The 20,277-nt window shown below is 39.0% G+C and overlaps 1 protein-coding gene across 2 annotated transcripts in view; it reads left to right on the top strand.

The window, feature by feature from the left end:
- abca3b (ATP-binding cassette, sub-family A (ABC1), member 3b) overlaps positions 1 to 19,831 on the top strand; it is a 106,317-nt gene extending 86,486 nt beyond the window's left edge. For both annotated transcript variants that reach the window (XM_084329446.1, XM_084329445.1), the window contains exons 25-31: positions 1,159 to 1,293; positions 13,283 to 13,477; positions 13,744 to 13,931; positions 14,312 to 14,482; positions 15,533 to 15,729; positions 16,916 to 16,989; positions 17,226 to 19,831. In XM_084329446.1, the coding sequence (XP_084185572.1) occupies positions 1,159 to 1,293; positions 13,283 to 13,477; positions 13,744 to 13,931; positions 14,312 to 14,482; positions 15,533 to 15,729; positions 16,916 to 16,989; positions 17,226 to 17,357 (1,092 nt within the window). In that variant the 3' untranslated portion in view covers positions 17,358 to 19,831. The remainder of the gene's footprint in view (positions 1 to 1,158; positions 1,294 to 13,282; positions 13,478 to 13,743; positions 13,932 to 14,311; positions 14,483 to 15,532; positions 15,730 to 16,915; positions 16,990 to 17,225) is intronic.
- The last annotated feature ends 446 nt before the right edge of the window (positions 19,832 to 20,277 follow it).

Below are 20,277 nucleotides of genomic sequence, written 5' to 3'. Positions count from 1 at the left end.
AGTGATACAGGTATAAAGACACTATGGTAATAAGTCATAGTGGCCAGCGGTGTAACTAGTAAGAGTAGATAAGGGTGATGTACTGTACAGATATAGATTTAGTATCCACAGATATGTAATAAGGGCTAAGCCTATATGCAGGTATGTACAGACAGATGTGGATAAATATATATGCGGTATATACAGCATTATTGTACATGCTATCATACAGAGTTATGGGTTATATGTGGGTGTATAAGTAGGTATATAGAAGGATTATATGCAGGTATATTCAGATATATATATATATATATGCTGTAAATGTAAATATATGAACGTATATATATATGTATATACAGCACTATTTTACATACTATCGAGCACAGAAAGACTCAGAAGAAGCTTCTATCCCCAGGCCATCAGGCTGCTCAACGAACAATGAACACTACACAACAACAACCATCAAACGCACATAGCACACACATCCACACGCACACACTCACTTTAAACAAACACACTGTAGCACCCACTCCACACACTTTATAGCACACACTCACTTTAAACAAACACACTGTAGCACCCACTCCCCACACTTTATATTTATTGATGAAGGATTGCACTACAACTCGTACACCTTACTGTAAATTGTACCTAAATTGTACCTCATCCCATTTCTGCTTTGCACTATATAGTATTGTACATTAGTACACTGCATAGTATTGTATATTATATGGTAACTCAGTTACGTCTATTCTGCATCGAACATTGTACATATGTCTATACTGAACACTGTGACCTTTTTCTACTTCTAATTTACATGCTATACTATGTTATTTGATACTATCTTGTCTAGCACAGTCTCTGGAGTGTAACAGTAAGAAGCATTTTGTATGAAAGTATTCTGTACTTCTGTATGACAACTATTAAAGAAACTTGAAACTTGTATCATACGAATCTGTGACCTTCCAGTTTACGTAACATCTCTCTCACTACCAGACCATGCTGCTGTAGAGATGGAAGACTCACCAGCAAAGCGATTCTTTGTTTCCTTCATCAGGGAATAGCCTTGATAGATCAAATGGCAACCTATTTCACATTCTGTTGAGTTTCCAAAAACGGTGTGTGTAACTCACTCACTTTGAGTGTGTGTGTGTGTGTGTGTGTGCGCGTGTGTGTTAGCTCCCTGTGGTGGGGGATGCAGCGTTGCTTCCAGAGGACTGGGACGTGGCTGATGAGAGGAAGAGGGTTGTGGAGTGTCAGCCCATAGTGGAGTCCATGGTGGGCAGCCCGCTCATACTGCAGGAGCTGAGCAAGGTACACTGTGTGTGGCCCCTGGGAGGACTGCATGTATTTTGATGTGATAGGAGGTGTGTGTGTGTGTGTGGGTGTGGGTGTGGGGGTGGGGGTGGGGGTGTGTGTGGGTGTAAGGGGCGACACAATTCCACATGTTTCAGTGCAGTTGAACTCAATCAACTTTGTGAGCCAAATCACTCCACTTGTCAAAAAATTCTTGAAATGCTGAATGTATTGAAACAAACAAAATAGTCTCACTCCTTTGCAGGCACGTTGGAACTATATATATATATGTGCTGTAAAAACATATTGGGCTATAGTGTTAGACTGTATTACTGAGCCATGAATGAGACCCGAGGCTTTAATCACACACCACACACAATGCTGTCTCCATCTGCAATGTATTCTAGCCACTGCACTGCCATAGAATTGTTTTTACCCCACTTGGTAAAGCTAGAGAAGGGGCCTAATGTAGAAGTGGCCTAACTAAACATTCAATGTCAATGTCAATAAACTACAAATCGCCACAATACTGCTTGTCACACCAGAGAGATGAGAGAGGGAACTGAAGGTAGTTTAGGTGAAGTTAGCCACTGCCAGCATCATGTGTAGCTACTCTTCATGCATACAGTTAGCAGGCAGTAGCTGTAAACAAAGAGTACTGAGAACAAAGATGTTAATCTCACTCACCCAAATCGTCTTAGAAAACCACAGCATTGTCCAGGAATCAAAGCAGACAGGGCAAAAGTGACCAGCAGTCAGTTATCTCAACTCCTTGCAGTCTTTGATTGAGTTGGGAATCCAGGAGGGACAGATGGAGTTCCTCATGTAAAAGCTCCATGGTAACGTGAGTTTGATTTTATTTTATTACGGATCCCCATTAGCTGGTGCCATGGCAACCAGCTAATCTTCCTGGGGTCCACACAAAAAAACATACAAAACAATTATTGCAAAACAGAATTATTAAAAGCCAGTACTCAACATACAATACACAATAAAACTAACAATTAAGATGGCTAAAATTACATGCAAGCAAAGAAACAGAAAACAAAAAAAACAAAACAACACAAAATACAAAATACAGTGTTGAATACAATTTAAGATTGTTTTTAAAATTGAGTATTTTTTAGAATTGCTTTTAGAATGCTCATCAATGTTACTAATTATTAAAAGCCAGTACTCCACATACAATACACAATGAAACTAACAATTAAGATGGCTAAAATTACATGCAAGCAAAGAAACAGAAAACAAAAAAACAAAACAAATTACAAAATACAGTGTTAAATACAATTTAAGATTGTTTTTAAAATTGAATATTTTTAAGAATTGCTTTTAGAATGCTCATGTTGTGTTACTAAAACATCAATTTCACCATACCTTTAAAAAGAAAAGAAAACACAAAGTAATCAGAAGAAGTTTTGGATAACATGGCTGCAGCTACACTCATGCATGACATATATTAATCTCCTTCCGGATTATGGCTCCTTTGAGTCTCTTTTTGAAACTGTCCTTGTTTTCCGTCCGTATAATATGTAATGGGATCCTATTCCAGTATGTTATGGCTCTATACATTGCAGTTTTCTTTAGAGCGTTGGTTCTAGGCAGAGGTAGGGTGAAGCGACTACTTGAAGCATGTCTGGTATTATGGTCATGTCTATCATTGGTGGATAAAAGCATAGAATACAATTGAGTGGGTTTACCCAAGGTACAAATGTTCTTTAAAAACCTAATCAAACTGCATGCTAGTCTCTCCTCCACCCTCATCCACGACAGTCTAGCATGCATTCCCTCCACACTATTCCTTATAGAGCAGTGAAGAGTGAGTCGGGCAGCTCTATTTTGAGTGAGCTGGAGTTTACTAAGCTCTTGCTTTGACGCGCTAGACCAAATTGCTGGGCAGTAGTCAAGATGGGACAAGACTAAAGATTGTACTACCATTTTAATTGTTGTATTCGTTAGGAGGTAGGCATTTCTTCTTATTATGGAGATGTTTCTACTCATCCTGGTAACCATATTGTTAATCTGGGTAGACCAAAGTAGTGCCTCGTCAATAGTTACACCCAACAATTTGGCCTCCTTCACTTGTTCAATACCAGCGTCTTGTAATGAGAGACTCAGTCTATGCTCCGACCTTAAGGCATATTTAGAGCCGAGTATAAGACATTTTGTTTTTGCTACATTTAGTTTTAGTCTGTTTTCAGTTATCCAATTCGAAATCATAAATAATTCACTCTGAAGTATCTTATTCGGTTATCTGTGATTCTCACTTCCGGTTGACGGCACGCGTGTTCATGTCGCTGTGAGTGTCTCCTCACAAACCTCCAAAATGTGTTGAAATTAACGTAACTCAACTCGAAATATAAATATAAATCAAATCATGTCGTGCCAATGGATCTGAGATCAGGAGCGGTTACTCAGACGAACACGACAAAGAGCAAGACAAAGAAGCCGGCTCACGGGACAAACAAATCAGAACCAGAAATGGAAAAGCTCGAACAAAGTATCAAGATGATGTTGACAGACTTCAAAGAAGACATTTCCAAACAAATTGGGGATCTCCGATCCGAGTTTGGGAATTTTACGTCGGAGATTAAACAAATAAAAAAGGAAGTTAACGAAATCCACTCTGAAGTAGGAGAGGCTGCAACTAAAATTATAGAGGCCGAGCAAAGAATACATCAGCTTGAAGAGAGAGAGTCGACTACAAACGCGGCCCTGAAACACCTGCTACAAGAACAAAAAAAGACTAACGAAAAAGTAGAATACCTAGAAAATAAATCTCGGCAGAACAACATACGGATTTACCAAGTAAAAGAAGGCGCAGAGGGGGACAATGCAGTGGATTTCATTAGTGCACTACTTTTGGAAAAGCTGCAGATCCCCGCGGATACACTGCATATTGTCGCAGCGCACCGCGCGCTCAGTAAGAAGCCGACACAAGAAAATGCCCCCCCTCGGTCCTTTGTGGTGAGTTTCCTACAGTGGAACACCCGGCGACAAGTCCTACAAGCAGCCTGGTCTAAGAAAGAGATAAAAGTAGGAGACAATCGAATCTACTTCTCTCAGGATTTCTCAAGCAAGATTCAAAACGAAAGAAGCAGGTACGCCCCAATAAGAAAACAACTGAAAGAAAAAGGAGTGAAATCACACATCATATACCCAGCCAAACTTAAGGTGTTTGGAGATGGTGGAACAACTACAACGTATGACTCTCCAGAAGAGGCAGATGCGCGCTTAAGGGAGCAGGGAATTATCTTTACTACACACCCGAGGATATATCAGGCCCCGGTGCGCAGCGCAGATGCCCAATCCACCGCTTTCCAGAGGGCGCGCGACCAGAGGCACGGAGCAGACGGTGAGACTGTTGGCTCACCTCTGAGAGACTAAGGTACTGTAAATGAGACGACTACATAAGAGAATAGATCTACTGGAATCCAGTGACAATTCCCACCACATCTCCCTCTCCTTTTTTTCATGATTATCCGGGCAATATGGAATATTGAACTTTATAAGACAATTGTAGTTTCCCCCCCCCAGCCCTCTCTCTTGCGTCTACCTTCCCCGACTCTCATTAGAAGATGTGAACTTGTATACACACGGACAACAAACGAAAAATTATTGTGAAGGGATTTTCGTTTTGTTACTCTAAAAATGATGTATTATTTAATTATTAGCCTATACCTTGTAGACCGCAAACGGTGTTTATTTTAATTTTTTATTTTTCTCAATTATTAAATATTAAACTAAGAGCCAGAAGGATGAGAACAAGGTGAAGGCTTAAATGATCTATGGATGATAACAAATACAATATATATATATATATATTATTATTATTATTATTATTATTATTATTATTATTATTATTATTATTATTATTATGAATGATGTATTATTTAATTAATAGCCTATACCTTGTAGACCGCAAACAGTGTTTTTTCTTTTTTTTTTTTTTTTTTTATTATTAAATATTAAACTAAGAGCCAGAAGGATGAGAAATGATCTATGGATGATAACAAATACAAGTTATATTATTATTATTATTATTATTATTATTATTATTATTATTATTATTATTATTATTATTATTATTATTATTATTATTATTATTATTATTATTATGAAAAAAGAAAAGAAAAGTCCTCATTATTCTCTTGAGTATGAGTAGTGTGTGTAGGCATGTTTATGTATATATATCTTTTTTTATTACATTTTTATAATTAGGAATGGGTGCATGTGTGCATGCATATGTATGTGTATATATATGCACAGGTTTATGTGGGTATAGTGTGGTGATGTGTGTAGCATTGTCATACGTGCGTGGTGTGTGGGCATGCATACCTGCATGCATGCAAGCAGACAGGGCCGGTTCTGGCTTTTTGGGGGCCCTAAAAAAAAAGTTGTATGGGGCCCCCTGAACGTTAAGAAGATATATTTATACTATTATTGTTTTTCCTTCTCTCTTCTTTTCTTGAGCATATAGGTACTTTCACTCAACGCACAAGAGTGCTTGGCTACCAATAGAGACTTGTCATTTTAATAAAAAAAAAAAAAAAAAAAAAAAAAAAGAGGCTAAAACGGCAGTTTAGGGACACTATACATGCACATAATAGTGATTGGTGTTGGTATGGGGGGTATGTGTTATGTGTGCTCACATGTGGGTGCAATGCATGTGAGCATATGCACATATGAGTGTAGGTATGACATATGGTTACCCTTCCCCGTATTGGTGTTAGTTGCTGTGTGTGTGTGTGTGAGTCGGTATGTATGTAGTTTTGTGTATATGTATGCATGCCGGTATATACTACGACTATTATTATAATCTATGCTTTGAATGGTATTAGAGATCTATGTGAGCTATAGAGATTAGAGACATGTCTGGAGGGGAGGGTGCTGTTGATTGTTGTGTGTGTATGTATGTATGTATGCGTAGTATCGTGTATATGTATGCATACCTGCATATACTATGACTATTATTATAATCTATTCTTTGAATTGTATTGGAGATATACTTGAGTTACACAAATTAGCTATAGAGAAATTATTGGAGGGACTGTGCACCCGCATGCCGTCTACCATGCAGATATGGGCAACCTTTTGTCCCATAACTATAGCCACACTCACCACCTTGTGGCAGGGGTTACTTAATGATAACCCCTCTTTCCACATAACCTTAATAATGTGGAATATCTCCTGTAACCGGTTAGAGGTTGCAGAAATTGGAAGTTCACTGTTGGGTGTTATGTTTGTGTTTTATGTTTGTGTTCTTGTACACAAAGTTTCAGTTATCTATGTTTTTTTTATTTTTATTTTTTTGGTTAAAGGTTTTGAATACATATATAAGAAAAGAGCCTCAAAAGCAGTGCAATGGGGACACTTAAATTAATCTCTCTCAATACAAATGGCCTAAATAACCCAATAAAAAGGAAGAGGATACTGCAAAAACTTAAGAAGGAAGGAGGAGAAATAATCTTCCTTCAGGAAACACACTTGACCAAAGTGGAACATGCAAAGTTGGAGAAATTAGCCTCAGCCCAAGTATTCTTCTCCTCTCACACATCAGCAAAAAGAGGAGTGGCAATCCTCATAAAAAATAACCTCACTTTTAATAAAGAAAAATGTATTAGAGATAAGGAAGGAAGATATGTTTTGGTTACGGGGGAAATAGAAGAACAACAAATAACTTTGATTAATGTCTACAATCCGCCTGGAAAAGGAGCAGATCTAATGAAAATAATCGTATCCTTGATAATGACAGAGGTGAAGGGAACACTCATAATGGGGGGAGACCTCAACTTGGTGATGAATCAGAAGGTAGACACCCAAAGTAGAATAAAACATAAATCGGAACAAGCAGCAGTGTTATTAAGAAAAACCCAAATAGAGTTGGGACTTTTGGATGTTTGGCGTTGTCTACATCCCCAAGGCAAGGCCTTCACCTTTTATTCCAATGCACATAAGGTCTATTCAAGACTAGATTACTTCTTTATGTTTAAAAATGAGATTTCAAAGGTCACAAAATGTGAAATATTACCTATAACTATAGCAGACCATGCACCAATCATAATGGAATTAAACTTGAAGATGGAACGAGGGGAAACGATTTGGAGGTTAAACAACTCCCTATTTGGCGACCAGGACTTCAAGGAGAAAATAAAACATAGCATGAAGTCTTACTTTGAGATCAATGACAATGGAGAAGTGACATCCACAATACTGTGGGAAGCTGCAAAAGCAACAATACGAGGAGAAATCATAGCATATTCATCCTGGAAAAAGAAGCAAAGAGATAGAGAAAAGATGGTACTGGAAAACAAAGTAAAAAAACTACAAGAAGAACATGAGAAAGGGAGGAACAAAGAAGTACAGATAAAATTGAACATAGCTAAAAAAGCATTGGAAACTATAGAAATACATGACATTGAAAAGAATCTCATGCTCTGTAGGCAAACATATTATGACAACAGCCCAAAAGCACTGAAAATATTAGCATTTAAACTAAAGAAACAGAAAGAAAAAACTGCAATAGCCACTATTATGGATAACAACTCCACATATAAGAGGGGGAAATCGAAAATAGCATTATGTTTTAAGGATTATTATCAAAACCTCTACACTCCAGAAGTAATAGGTGTGGACCCACAGAAAATTAAACAATACCTAGATATTTTAAACCTTCCCACAGTGTCCGTTAAACAAAATAATGAATTAGTACAACCAATAGTAGAGACAGAAATCCTAAAGGTCATCCAGAAGGGTAAACCGGGAAAAAGTCCTGGAAGTGATGGATTTACTTACGAATTCTACAGGGAGTTTAGATACCTAGTTACTCCCATCTTATGTAGAGTTTTTAATGAGATCCTACAAACAGGAAACTGGCCGGACACATGGAATTCTGCCATCATTACTGTTATACCTAAAGAAGGAAAAGACCCGACAGACTGTGCATCGTATAGACCAATATCGCTCTTAAATGTAGATCAAAAATTATTCACATCAATTATAGCAACCAGACTCTCACATATACTACCTAATATAATTAACTTGGACCAAACAGGATTCGTTAAAGATCGTCTCCTAAGCGACAATGTGCGGCGTACTCTTAATATCATTGATTATGCAGTACAAACAAAGCAACAAATGCTGACATTGACATTAGATGCTGAAAAAGCCTTTGATCGGGTGTCATGGCCCTTCATATTTGGAGTATGTGAGAATTTTGGATTCCACCAAACTTTTATTAAATTGATTAAGGGAATATATAAAGAACCTAACGCAAGAGTAAGAGTGAATGGGACACTCTCTACGAAATTTATTTTAAAAAGGGGGACAAGACAAGGGGACCCATTATCGCCCCAAATATTTGCCTTATGCATAGAACCCTTAGCCGAAAGCATAAGGAAAAATATGAGGATAAAAGGTCTCACAATAAAGGAAGATGAACATAAACTAGCACTGTACGCGGACGACATCATAGTGTATCTTACAGATATATATATTTCACTACCGGAGTTACTCGATGAAATTACAAACTATGGAGTTCTGTCTGGATATAAGCTTAATTTAAATAAAACTGAAGCTATGGAAGTAGGTGACCACTTGGAGAAAGACTTCAAAAAACAGTTTAACTTTAAATGGGACCGAAACAAAGTGAGATATCTGGGAATAACTATACCTAATAACCTAGACAATCTACATCAGTGTAATTATGGAAGTTTGGAGAACTCTGTAAAGGAAGATCTGAATAGGTGGAAAATTGTACCTCACTTTATTTGAAAAAATTAATATTATTAAAATGAACATCTTGCCACGTTTTCTATTTTTATTCCAAAACATGCCATTATACATAACACCTAAATGTTTCAACGTTTGGGAGGGGCTGCTGAGAAAATTTATATGGGATGAAAAGAAACCTAGAGTCAAACTCAAAATCTTGCAACAAAAAAAAGAAGGAGGGGGACTAGCATTACCAAATTTAATTAATTATTATTACGCAGCACAGGTAAAACCGATTCTAATATGGATGAAAAACGAGATGAGACCCAAATGGAAGTCAATTGAGTTGAATCTAGTGGAATCACTCAGCACATTGATCTTCTCCAGATATAAAAAAGCACAGATCAAAATACACAATTACTCTATATATAACACATTTAAAATCTGGAGGGAAATATGTAAAATAAATAAAATTAAGGAACAAGAAATGATCTGCTTAAGACAAATAGCATGGGACCCAGATTTTTCTCCAAACAGTATTGACGGTTTTTTTAAGACATGGGAAGCTAAGGGCCTCATACGTTTCTATCAAATGTACAATGAAGGAGTGGATTCTTTTGAAAATGTAGCTAATAAATATGCCTGTCCTAGTAATCACTTTCACCGATACCTGCAAGTAAGAAGCTACTTAAGAGAAAAAGTCCAAATTAAAACTCTTGAAGATCTCCACCCCCTACTGAAATACATGATAAAGACTCAACAAAGCCATAACCTCAAAAATACAACTGGACAAATTTACAAAATGCTCCAAGAAAACAAAATTGAAGATTTAAGCTATATTAAAAATAAATGGGAGAAGGAACTGAAAACAAACATACCAGATAAGGAGTGGAATCAAAGCTTTAAAGATATCTTCCATTACATAAAATCACCCTTTTGGCAGGAGTATGCTTGGAAAATAAATATGAGGTACTTTAGAACACCATCGAGTATGTCCAAATACGCACAAAATGATCCCGGCTGCTGGAGGGAGTGTGGGGAGAAGAATGCAGACCATACACATATTTTCTTTACATGTAAAAAAATTCAAATCTACTGGTCAGATATTCTAGACATAATGGAACAGATGTTTAAGGAAGTGGGTATAGAAAAACATGATATACTCTTAGGAACACGCCCCAAAAACCTACAAAAAGAAGAACTATACCCTTTTTTTTTATTTTGAGAGCTGCAGCACTTAAACAAATTACAAGAGCTTGGAAAAAACTTGAACCCCCGAAAGTAAACAAATGGTTAGAAACTGTAGAGGACATATATAGTATGGAAAAGGTAACCTACAAAATCAATAAGAATGAAAATATGCTGGGAAAAAGATGGGGTCTCTTTAAACTATGGAGGGGTACTAGTTGACAGACAGATCAGTCTTTAAGGAAGATTTTAAGTAACAGGAAACAGTGATGATCTACTGATCAATTGTTGGGGAACACCCCTTAGGCCTACAGCTACTGTATACCTACAATGAAAATTCAAGCCTTTTTACTTATTATTATTATTTTATTTAAATTTTTAGTTTTTTGGTTGGTTTCTTTTTTCTATTAATTTCTTATTTGTTTGCTATTATTGTTGTTGTTGTTTGTTGTTTTTCTTGTGTGTGTGTGGGGACGGGTAGGGATGGATGTTGGATGTGTGCCGGTCCGGGATCTATGCTGGTGCTCGCCCCTTTGTTTGTGTTTTCGTCTCCTGTTTTTTGTATGGGTGATGGGTTAAAAAAAAAAAAAAAGTGTCAAGATTTGGAATATGCGTATGTACATTTGTGTGGGTATGTACGTATGTAAGTATGGACAGGTGCAGATGTGTATGTGGGTACACTTACTATACCTAAATGTAAAATGTTTTTGTTTGACACAATAAAGTATAAAAAAAAAAAAAATGAAGTATCTTATTCACTTGTTCTGTGCTCTCAGCGGATGCATATATAGTTGTATCATAAGCATAAATCGCTGTACCTGCACTTTCCAATACATAAGGCATATCATTTACAAATATAGAGTAAAGGAGGGGTCCAAGACAACTTCCTTGGGGAATACCACACTGGAGTGTTACCATATTTGACATGGAACCATTAAATATAAAGTTAACTAACCACATTCTCATCTTTGAGCTACACTGTATGCATTCAAACCAGTCATTTAGGCCCTTGTTACACACAGTGTTTTTGTACTCGTTTTTATACGTTTTTGAATACGTTTGCTGTCCCTATTAGTATTACATAGAAATGCCGTTTTTACCGGATACGTTGTGGCCCTACTGAAAACGCTAAATCGTGTTTTCCGTTTTGGAGTAGCGCCAAAACTCGCCGACAACATGTCGTGTAATCTGCGCAGAGCCGTTGTTGCTCAACGCCCATGCGCAGTAGATACCATCTGCGTGCCCTTCCGGTGACAACAGAGCTGTCCCAAATAGCTGCAGCTACCATGTGTTGTCAAGTTATTGTTATAAGGACCCCAGTCCAAGCTACAACAGTCTGCATTCCCTTAACAATTGTTTGTATTGAGCCGTATTGTATTGTATCCATTATGCAATATGTTAAATAAAGTTTACATCCATTCATTCTGCTAGCATTACCGATTGCATGAGCACTGCCGCTGGCTAACGTGAGCTAGCGTTAGCTATCAGACCCTGTTAGCTCAAGCTCCTCTTTCAATCTTAACAAGCATTAAACAAAATGGCCCAGTCATCTATTCACCTTTGTTTAATACACACAGCGTTGTCTCTAATGTTATCTAGCTACTGATAGCTCCCGATATCATCAGTTTGGTGCTGGCTGGTTAACGTGAGCTAGCGTTAGCTTCTAGCCACAATGCTATACTGTTATACTGGCATATTCCAGTCAAGTTAGCATGTAGCTAACAATGTAGCTAACAACATTGCCGATCCTTTTTGAGACTAAACTATCCGCTCTTGGTGGTCACTTGTGTTGATGTTAGTTTTGTTTCATCAACAAATGAGAGGCAGAACACACAGTGAATGTATCCGTTTTGTTTATTGCACTTTTATTACACTTTGCTGAAAAATAAGTGCTGCATTGGGTAAATAGGCATTTAAAGATGGCGGCGCCCGCCTTGTTGACATTTTCTTTGCAGGAAGTGTATTGGCACATTCAAGTTCTGATTGGTTGAAAATTGCCTTCATGTTCGCCACCTACTGCTTTGGCAGTGTACTACATCACTGTACTCAGGTTGCAAAACGTATGTCTCACTCGGCTACCGCTACGTTGCGACCTGGAAAAGCGAAACTCATCAGAAAACGAAACTAAGGTGTAACCGCAGCCTAGTCTAGAGGAAATGCAAATGAGTAGGTGCAGTAAGGGGGAAGCTTGACAAGAATAAATTACTTGAATACATGTAGTGTTGGTGTTCATTAAAGGCCTGACCAGTGTGTGTGTGTGTGTGTGTGTGTGTGTGCTGACGCATGGTTCTGTGGGACTAATACATTTTGCCGCGGGGGGGGGGGGGGGGGGGGGGCATAATCCCAGTTTCGCATGACAAGATATACCTCCGTGAATATTATTGCACGAATCGGAATACGGGCACGCACGTAGGAGCGTGCGCTATGATATTTTGCAACAGGTTGACAGTGATACAGCAAGTGCTCTCTTGACAGAGAGAGAGAGACATACATCCCCTCTCTCAATGCAGTGCGCTCCGAGACTCTCTATCTGTCTCTCTCTCTCTCCCTCTCTCTCTTTTTCTCTCTTTTGAGGAAGTGCCGACTGACAGGGAAACCGCTTCTGCATTATTTCCACTCGCTCCGTTTTGATCATAATTTCAACGTATCACAGTTGATTGTGGGCGGGCGGTGGCAGATCAGCGCCTTGCTACGTAGGAGAGCGAGTAAATTCTGAATGGCTTGGTTCAGTGGGGGAGGTTCTTGTCTGAGCTGAACTGAAGAAACAGGACTGGCTAGAGATTTCACATCTAGTCAGTGTTGGTACAACCCCACATTGCTAGAAAACAATGCAAACCACTGGAAAAGGCCATTTATAAGATAGTGGACCTTTAAGATAAGATATTCATTTATTGATCCCCTTTCTGGAAATTCGGGCATCATAGCAGCTGGGGGAGGGGGAGGGGATGTACAGGTATGGGCAGGGTAATAGTAGAAAGACATAAATATAGGCAATACAATTATAGTAAAGATACAAATAAACAGTGTAAACAATATAATTAACTGAATATGAGAAAGTAAACGGTGTAATCAAAGGTGCAGATTAATTATTATCTGTGTCTTCCAGGTGTATAGCAGCGGTGAGACTCTGCTGGCTGTGGACCGGCTGTCTCTAGCTGTGGGTAAAGGAGAGTGTTTTGGGCTCCTGGGTTTCAACGGAGCCGGGAAGACCACCACTTTTAAAATGCTGACCGGGGACGAGAGCGTAACCTCCGGGGATGCCTACATTGACGGATACAGCATCCTGAGGGACATCAAGAAGGTAGATACACTCTTTATGTCTTTCTTTCCCAGCATACCTGCAGTTGCTCCTCCAAATTCGGCATTCAAATCTTGGGCACCTGGCAACCCTCTATTGTCCATAGCAGGTATTTCAGAAAAAAAACATAAATTCAAACATAAATCTATTCTTTGAGACTGGCTCCAGTGACCATACACAAATACCAGTTAAAGACACATTTTATATAACAGTTTTAAAAAGCAATACACCCCCCCCCCCCCCCCCCCATTTTATTCTCTGCACTGTAGGTACAGCAGCGTATTGGCTACTGTCCCCAGTTTGATGCACTGTTGGATCACATGACAGGAAGAGAGACTTTAAGTATGTACGCGCGGCTAAGAGGAATCCCAGAGAAGTATGTGTCTGGCTGTGTGGAAAACGTCCTGAGGTCACTGCTGCTGGAGCCACACGCTGATAAACTGGTGCGCAGCTACAGGTAGGCAGGGAGAGGTGTGTGTGTGCGCAGAGTGAAATTAGAGGACCATCTCATTCTCCAGCTGATATTGTATTACGTCTAGGGCTGTCCCCGACTAAGGATTTGGATAGTCTACTTTGATTGGCCAAAATTTGCAGATAGTCGACTACCCCCCTGAATGAAAAAAATAAAGTATAATTTATTTATTTTATTTAAAAAAATAATAATTTGCATTCGACTACGTCTCCTTTCGATCGATTAGTCGACTAATCGGGGTCAGCCCTAATTACGTCACAGGCATATTTTCCTGGGTAGTTTTGTCTCCTTTATAAAAAATTTATCACTTTTCGAGTGTCAGTTTATATCCGTCTGTCTCTCTTCTCCCTGTGATTGGTTGACAGTGGAGGCAACAAGAGGAAGCTGAGTGCAGGTATGGCACTGATTGGTGGGCCTCCGGTCATCTTTCTGGATGAACCGTCCACTGGAATGGACCCTGTTGCCAGACGGCTGCTGTGGGATGCCGTCACACGCACCAGGGAGTCTGGCAAGGCCATAATTATCACCTCACATAGGTCAGTATTGAGTGTGTGGACTGTTGTACGTGCCTGGAAAACAGTCAATTTACTAGAGCAGTGGTTCTCAAAACCAAATTGGGGTCAGGGGACAGGGGGTTCGCGTATTGGCGATACTTCCACCTGTCGGGATTCGATCGTCATTGCAATTATAACGTAGGCAGTGGTGCCAGGGAGATACAGGCAGGTCCGTGTGAGTGTTTAGAATGGGAAAAGAAAAAAAAAGAAAAAAGGATCTAAACCCGAGAAATCTCGGGTTTGGCGCTCAACGCTTGGATTTGAAACACGACAAATCTCGGGTTTGGCGCAGAATGAGTTAAGTGTGGGGTCCCCAAAAAAAATCCTAAATAAAATGGGGTTGCGGTATGAAAAAGTTTGAGAACCCTTGTACTAGAGTCCCATGAGTTCCAGCCCAGCTTAAAGGCGAACAACACTCAAATGAAAAATTATAATATGTTATTTCCATGGTCAAAGACTATATTTGAACATGAGCTACTCTCTCTCCTTAAACCAGAGAAGTAAGAATCCAACTTGTGATGTCATCAGGTATAAAGTCTGGAGCTGCTCCATTGACAATGAATGGGAGACTGATTCTGTGGACCTAATACGGGTGGACCGCGCGGGAAACTAAAGTGACGTCAGACTACAGCTCCCTATAGAAGGAAGAGCGAGAAGGATACTCTTAAAGGGGCATTTCACCAATAAACAATGCTGCTTTATTTTGCACGTAATATCACACACACCAAACACTCCAAGCAGTCCCTAAGGCAAGATATTGCTATTTAATGGAGCTGTAATTAACGCAACACAAGGATTCAATGTCCCAGAGGATGTTACTAGTGGCCATATTCAAAGTAATTTACTCTCAATAACTGTAAAACAAAATTCATGTGTGCAAAACAGTTTTACAGTTTTCGGATGTGTGTGAGATTATGTGCAAAATAAAGCAGCATTGTATTTTGCCCTTTTAACATAAGACTTGTTTTCACTTTCCCCACTCTCAATTATAATATCTCTCTCTGTCTCTCTTTCACTCACTCACTTTTCCAGTATGGAGGAGTGTGAGGCTCTGTGCACCAGGCTGGCTGTGATGGTCAATGGTCAGTTTAAGTGCCTGGGCAGCCCACAACACCTCAAGAGTAAATTTGGCAGCGGCTACACCCTGCTGGCTAAAGTACACGTAGAGGCTGAATTGGAGGACAGCGATCTGCAGCTCTTCAAAGACTTCATCGAAAGCACTTTCCCAGGTCAGAGACGCATCATTCGGGAAGATTAATAGTCTAATGTTCCAACCCAGTTTTCAATGCAAGATGTAGAGTTTTGACAGTGGGTGCTTTTATTTAAATCACCTTACAGTACTATGAGTGTTTAGTTTATTTCATCAGAGACTCTTCCTCACTCTCCACCTTCAAATCCAGACTCAAAACCTACCTGTTCTCCCTAGCATTCAACCTTCCTTACCCATAACCACCCTCCTCCAACCCACCACCATTTTACCCTGCCCTATGTTCTCTCCTCTCCTGCCCCCCCCACGCCCCTTGGTTTCCCCTTACTCTCTTCCCGACTGTCTCCCCTACTCACTCCCGTATTTGTTATCCGTTACTCATGGTTTTATGTTCCTGTGTATTCTTATTGTTCTCCGTTTCCCTGTGGTTCTATGTTTCTTTGTTTTCTTTGTTTCTTTTTTGCCTATTGTCAGCGACTTTGGGTCTTTGAAAAGCGCTATACAAAATAAATGAATTATTATTATATTATTATTATTATTATTTATTTAGCACATTATTAAAAAAAAAAAAAACAGTGCTAGGAGGGAACGAAGCCCAAAGGGCTTGTACAAAGTTCCACTCCCATCCCATCAATGTCCATAATCATATATGAATGAAATACATGTAAACATGGTCTAGAAAATAAACTCAAAACAAGATCAGAGATATATGGCAAACACTATAACGATAAAATGGAAGATAGACACAGATGGATTCAAAACACAGAAACAAGAGCCAATAACAAGAAAAGATATTTGAAAGAGTACAAGGCAAAGGAGAGGAGAATAACATATGAAGTATATAATGAAGAAAAAGAACAAAATAAGCAGCCATTTTTGACAGCTTGCGTACATGGAGAAAAGGAGTCAATTATTATATGTAATAATCTGTAATAAAGTTAAGATAAGATAGTGGTGGTAGCTTGGACCTCAGGGGGGTGGGTGGAGGATGGGTTCTCAGTGGGTTCTTCTTTTTCCCCTCTACTTATGTATGTCTGTATTGTATATTTTGAATTATTGTTTGTTTTTTCATTTTAATTTTAATAAAAGTGAACTTTATTTAATGTATTTTGTATGTAATCTTGCTGCATTGAATACAATTAAAAAGTGAAATACTGTCAGAAAATAATTATTGCTGCTTTAACTAAATTACCTTTCTCTCTTCACAGGAAGTCTACTGAAAGATGAGCACCAGGGCATGGTGCACTACCACTTGACTGACAAGACTCTCACCTGGGCACAGGTAACTGAGTTTCACACACATCTCTTCTCCATGATATTTGCCAGGCTATATTATACAGTAGAGGGGGAACCAAATCAACCATGTACGCACATCCCCTCTTCTGTCCTGAGTCACATCCCCCTCTAGTGGAGAAAGTGTGTATTTATTTGCCATAAATTCTGCCTTTGCCTCAAAGCTTTGGGTAATGCCTAAGACTGATTCACGCCACACCTATCTCTTGTTCCGTTACCACTCAGGTGTTTGGCACTCTGGAGGCGGCCAAAGAGAAGTATTGTATTGAAGACTACTGTGTGAGCCAGATCTCACTGGAGCAAGTGTTCCTCAGCTTTGCTCAGTTCCAGCACTGTTCAGAGAGCAGGAGAAAATGAGAGGAAGAGTTGGGTCTCTGTCCATCCGTCCATCCATCTGTCGTCCATCCAATGTCAAATCTTCCACTGTTTGTGGGACAGCCTGCAGTGATACAGGGTGGGATGGGGGTTATGTACATAACCCCTCAACATGCTGTAAATATATATATATATATATATATATATATATATATATATATAGTATATACTACTCACATGCAGGTATGGACATGCAGAGGCCTCCACCACTGTGCGGGGCAGGAGCACAGGCGCAGTCCTCAGGCTGTTGGGCGGCCATGTTTCCCCAGCCTCCATCTAACCTCTGCTGGGACTCGGACCGCCCTGTACACACTGGGCCAGTACCCAAACCTGGGCCTCCACCCCTTCCTCTCTTACATCATTTTGGTGTGTCTTTGTTGGGCCATTCTTGTTTGTGAGACAAAGTATGGCACTTAGGATCTGGATTGGGTGGAGATGGGTTTGATGAACCAAGTAAGACGTCCTAAATGTTGCACCTTTTTAATGTGTGTTAGAAGACCACTGCACATGCCACTGGATATGAAAAGAAGTACATCCTACTTTGCTTTGTTATCATTTGTTTGTTTGATTGATTGATTGTGTGTGTGTGTGTGTGTGATGGACAGGGTTTATCTGTGTGTGCATTATGTCGTGTGTGTATATTTTTCATTATTTATTATTTTTGTTTCATCACTTGATAAGTTTGTTCCCGAGAATTGTTGACATAACCAAGAATGAACCGCTCCAATTCATACAGTTATGATTGTGAAACAGTTGCACACCTTATAGCCTTATCTAACTGCTGAGGTTTTTGTTTTTCTTCATTGCCCAAATGCCTGGTTATTCCACTAAATCTTTTTTTGCTAGATGTAAATAATGTAATGTATTCATGGTACTAAAACCACTTATTCATGGGTGCATTAACCAACACATGCCTGAATTCCAATTCCTAGTGTTGCATGACATAGGCAAAACATATGAAGCTACATACATACAGAACATTTGTAGACCATCCTGAAGATTGATCCAAAGCATTAAGTAAAGCATTACAGGATGTCTGATTGTTTGTCTAATGACGCAACAATTGTTTGCATCTCCTATGTTCTTGCTGTCAAACAACTCACAACAACAGTGCGTGGTCATGTTACCATACCCAGCCATCAGAATGTGTTTGTCCAGTTTATATGGAATATATTGAGAAATGTCATCATCAGTGCAGATTTCTTTTTAAATTTATTTAAATGTGTTTCTGTGTTCATGGCACAATATTATGTTTAAGTACTGTTACTTACTATTTTTGTTGGAGCTAATAATTTCACACGGTACATGAGCGTGTGTCATCCTGGAACTCATCTGGACTATTCTACAACTGTGCTGCGATGTTCATTAAATACATAGCTAGAAATTGTCATATCATGAAGATGCACTACTACAGCTATGGACCAATGGACGGGTATCTTATTTTCACTGTGGTGCTTTTACATCAAGGAAAGCCATTCATCACTCTGTCACTAAGTTACTTAGATCATAGCAGGTCTAATCAAGTTAACTAAACTCGGTCAGAAATGTAAGGCCTAATTGTGACACCTTAATTGAGACAAAAACCCTCTGCTTAAAAAGACATGCCATGTTCTATGGAAAATGATTAGTGCAATGTTCGATTTTCTTGTATGTGGAATCTTTTTTTATTTTAATGTTTATTTACCCAAACCAATTGACTATATTCACACGGTGGCCATTTTCTCTTATGTCATGCTCAGGTTGGGATTCCTGTGGAAAATAATTCCAACCTGAGCATGACATAAGAGCAAAATGGCCACTGTGTGAATATGGTCAATGCTATAATGATGTATATTTTGTTTGGGGAACCCACAAGAAGACTGACATGCTTTGTAAAGGAATGTTCCTGATTATTGATAATTGATCAACACAACAGCCCCACATACCTTGGGGAACATGACAATACTCCTTCATCCTTGTCCTTTTATCCCTGTATAAGAGTCGCCATCTGTAATCGTTGATCAGCGAACATGTGGATTGTTACCTGACTCCAGTGTACAAGGTTAAGTGATATTCCTACCCACAAGGCCCACCCGCATTGAAGTGAGTTGAATGTATTTATTATTTTTGACATAAGCAAAAAGCACTCTAGAGAGTTTATCGGCACTAGCAGTTGGAAGAGACAGCTGGTTCAGGTCAGGAGGCCCTCACACACCGTAATGGGGCTTATTGGCTATCTAACAGCTATCTGACCTCTTGAACTCTGTTACATTTGTAAATGTATTTGCACAATTCATGTCTCATACCGCTTACGACAGGAGAATCAATGAAAATGTCATTCTGAGATTGAGTAAAAAGACATCTGAAAAGTTTGTGCTGATGATAATTAATAATGGTTATGAAATACTATGTATTATATTTAAACTAGACCCGATGTTGTCAGATTACACGGATGCATCCTTTATACAGCCCCCTCCCTTATTTTTCTTCTGAAAATGTAGACCGCTTACTTTTGGCACCTGATTGCTTGAATGAGTTGAGTAGGTGATAGTCTTCACAATGAGACTACTATGAGTAATTTCAGCTCTGATCCGCGTGTTCTGTTTCCTCGACTGAGGACAACCTTTTTTTAAGACTACGTAAATTAGCCAGTAGCCTCCATAATCTGACAATAAAATAGATTAAAAGACTGCAGCTTTGTTTAAATTAATCATGCAATTCTCTCCCCACTCTCACTAGTGCCACCAAGTAAAATATGAACATGCACCCCCCCCCCCCTCAAAATGCAGTCAATTATAATGTTACTCAACATAAGATCATATCACATTAAAAGGATAAGACCAGTGTCATTTTATTTCCAGAACAAACAAAAAAAATTAAACGAGTCATAGAGCTGTACTTTACTGAATTACTGTGTTGTGGA

The sequence above is a fragment of the Notolepis coatsorum genome, assembly GCF_963971535.1.
Source record: "Notolepis coatsorum genome assembly, chromosome: 14".
NCBI classification, from domain to species: Eukaryota; Metazoa; Chordata; class Actinopteri; order Aulopiformes; family Paralepididae; genus Notolepis; species Notolepis coatsorum.
Note: the sequence above shows the minus strand (reverse complement) of the source record. Positions and strands in the feature narration are given on the sequence as shown.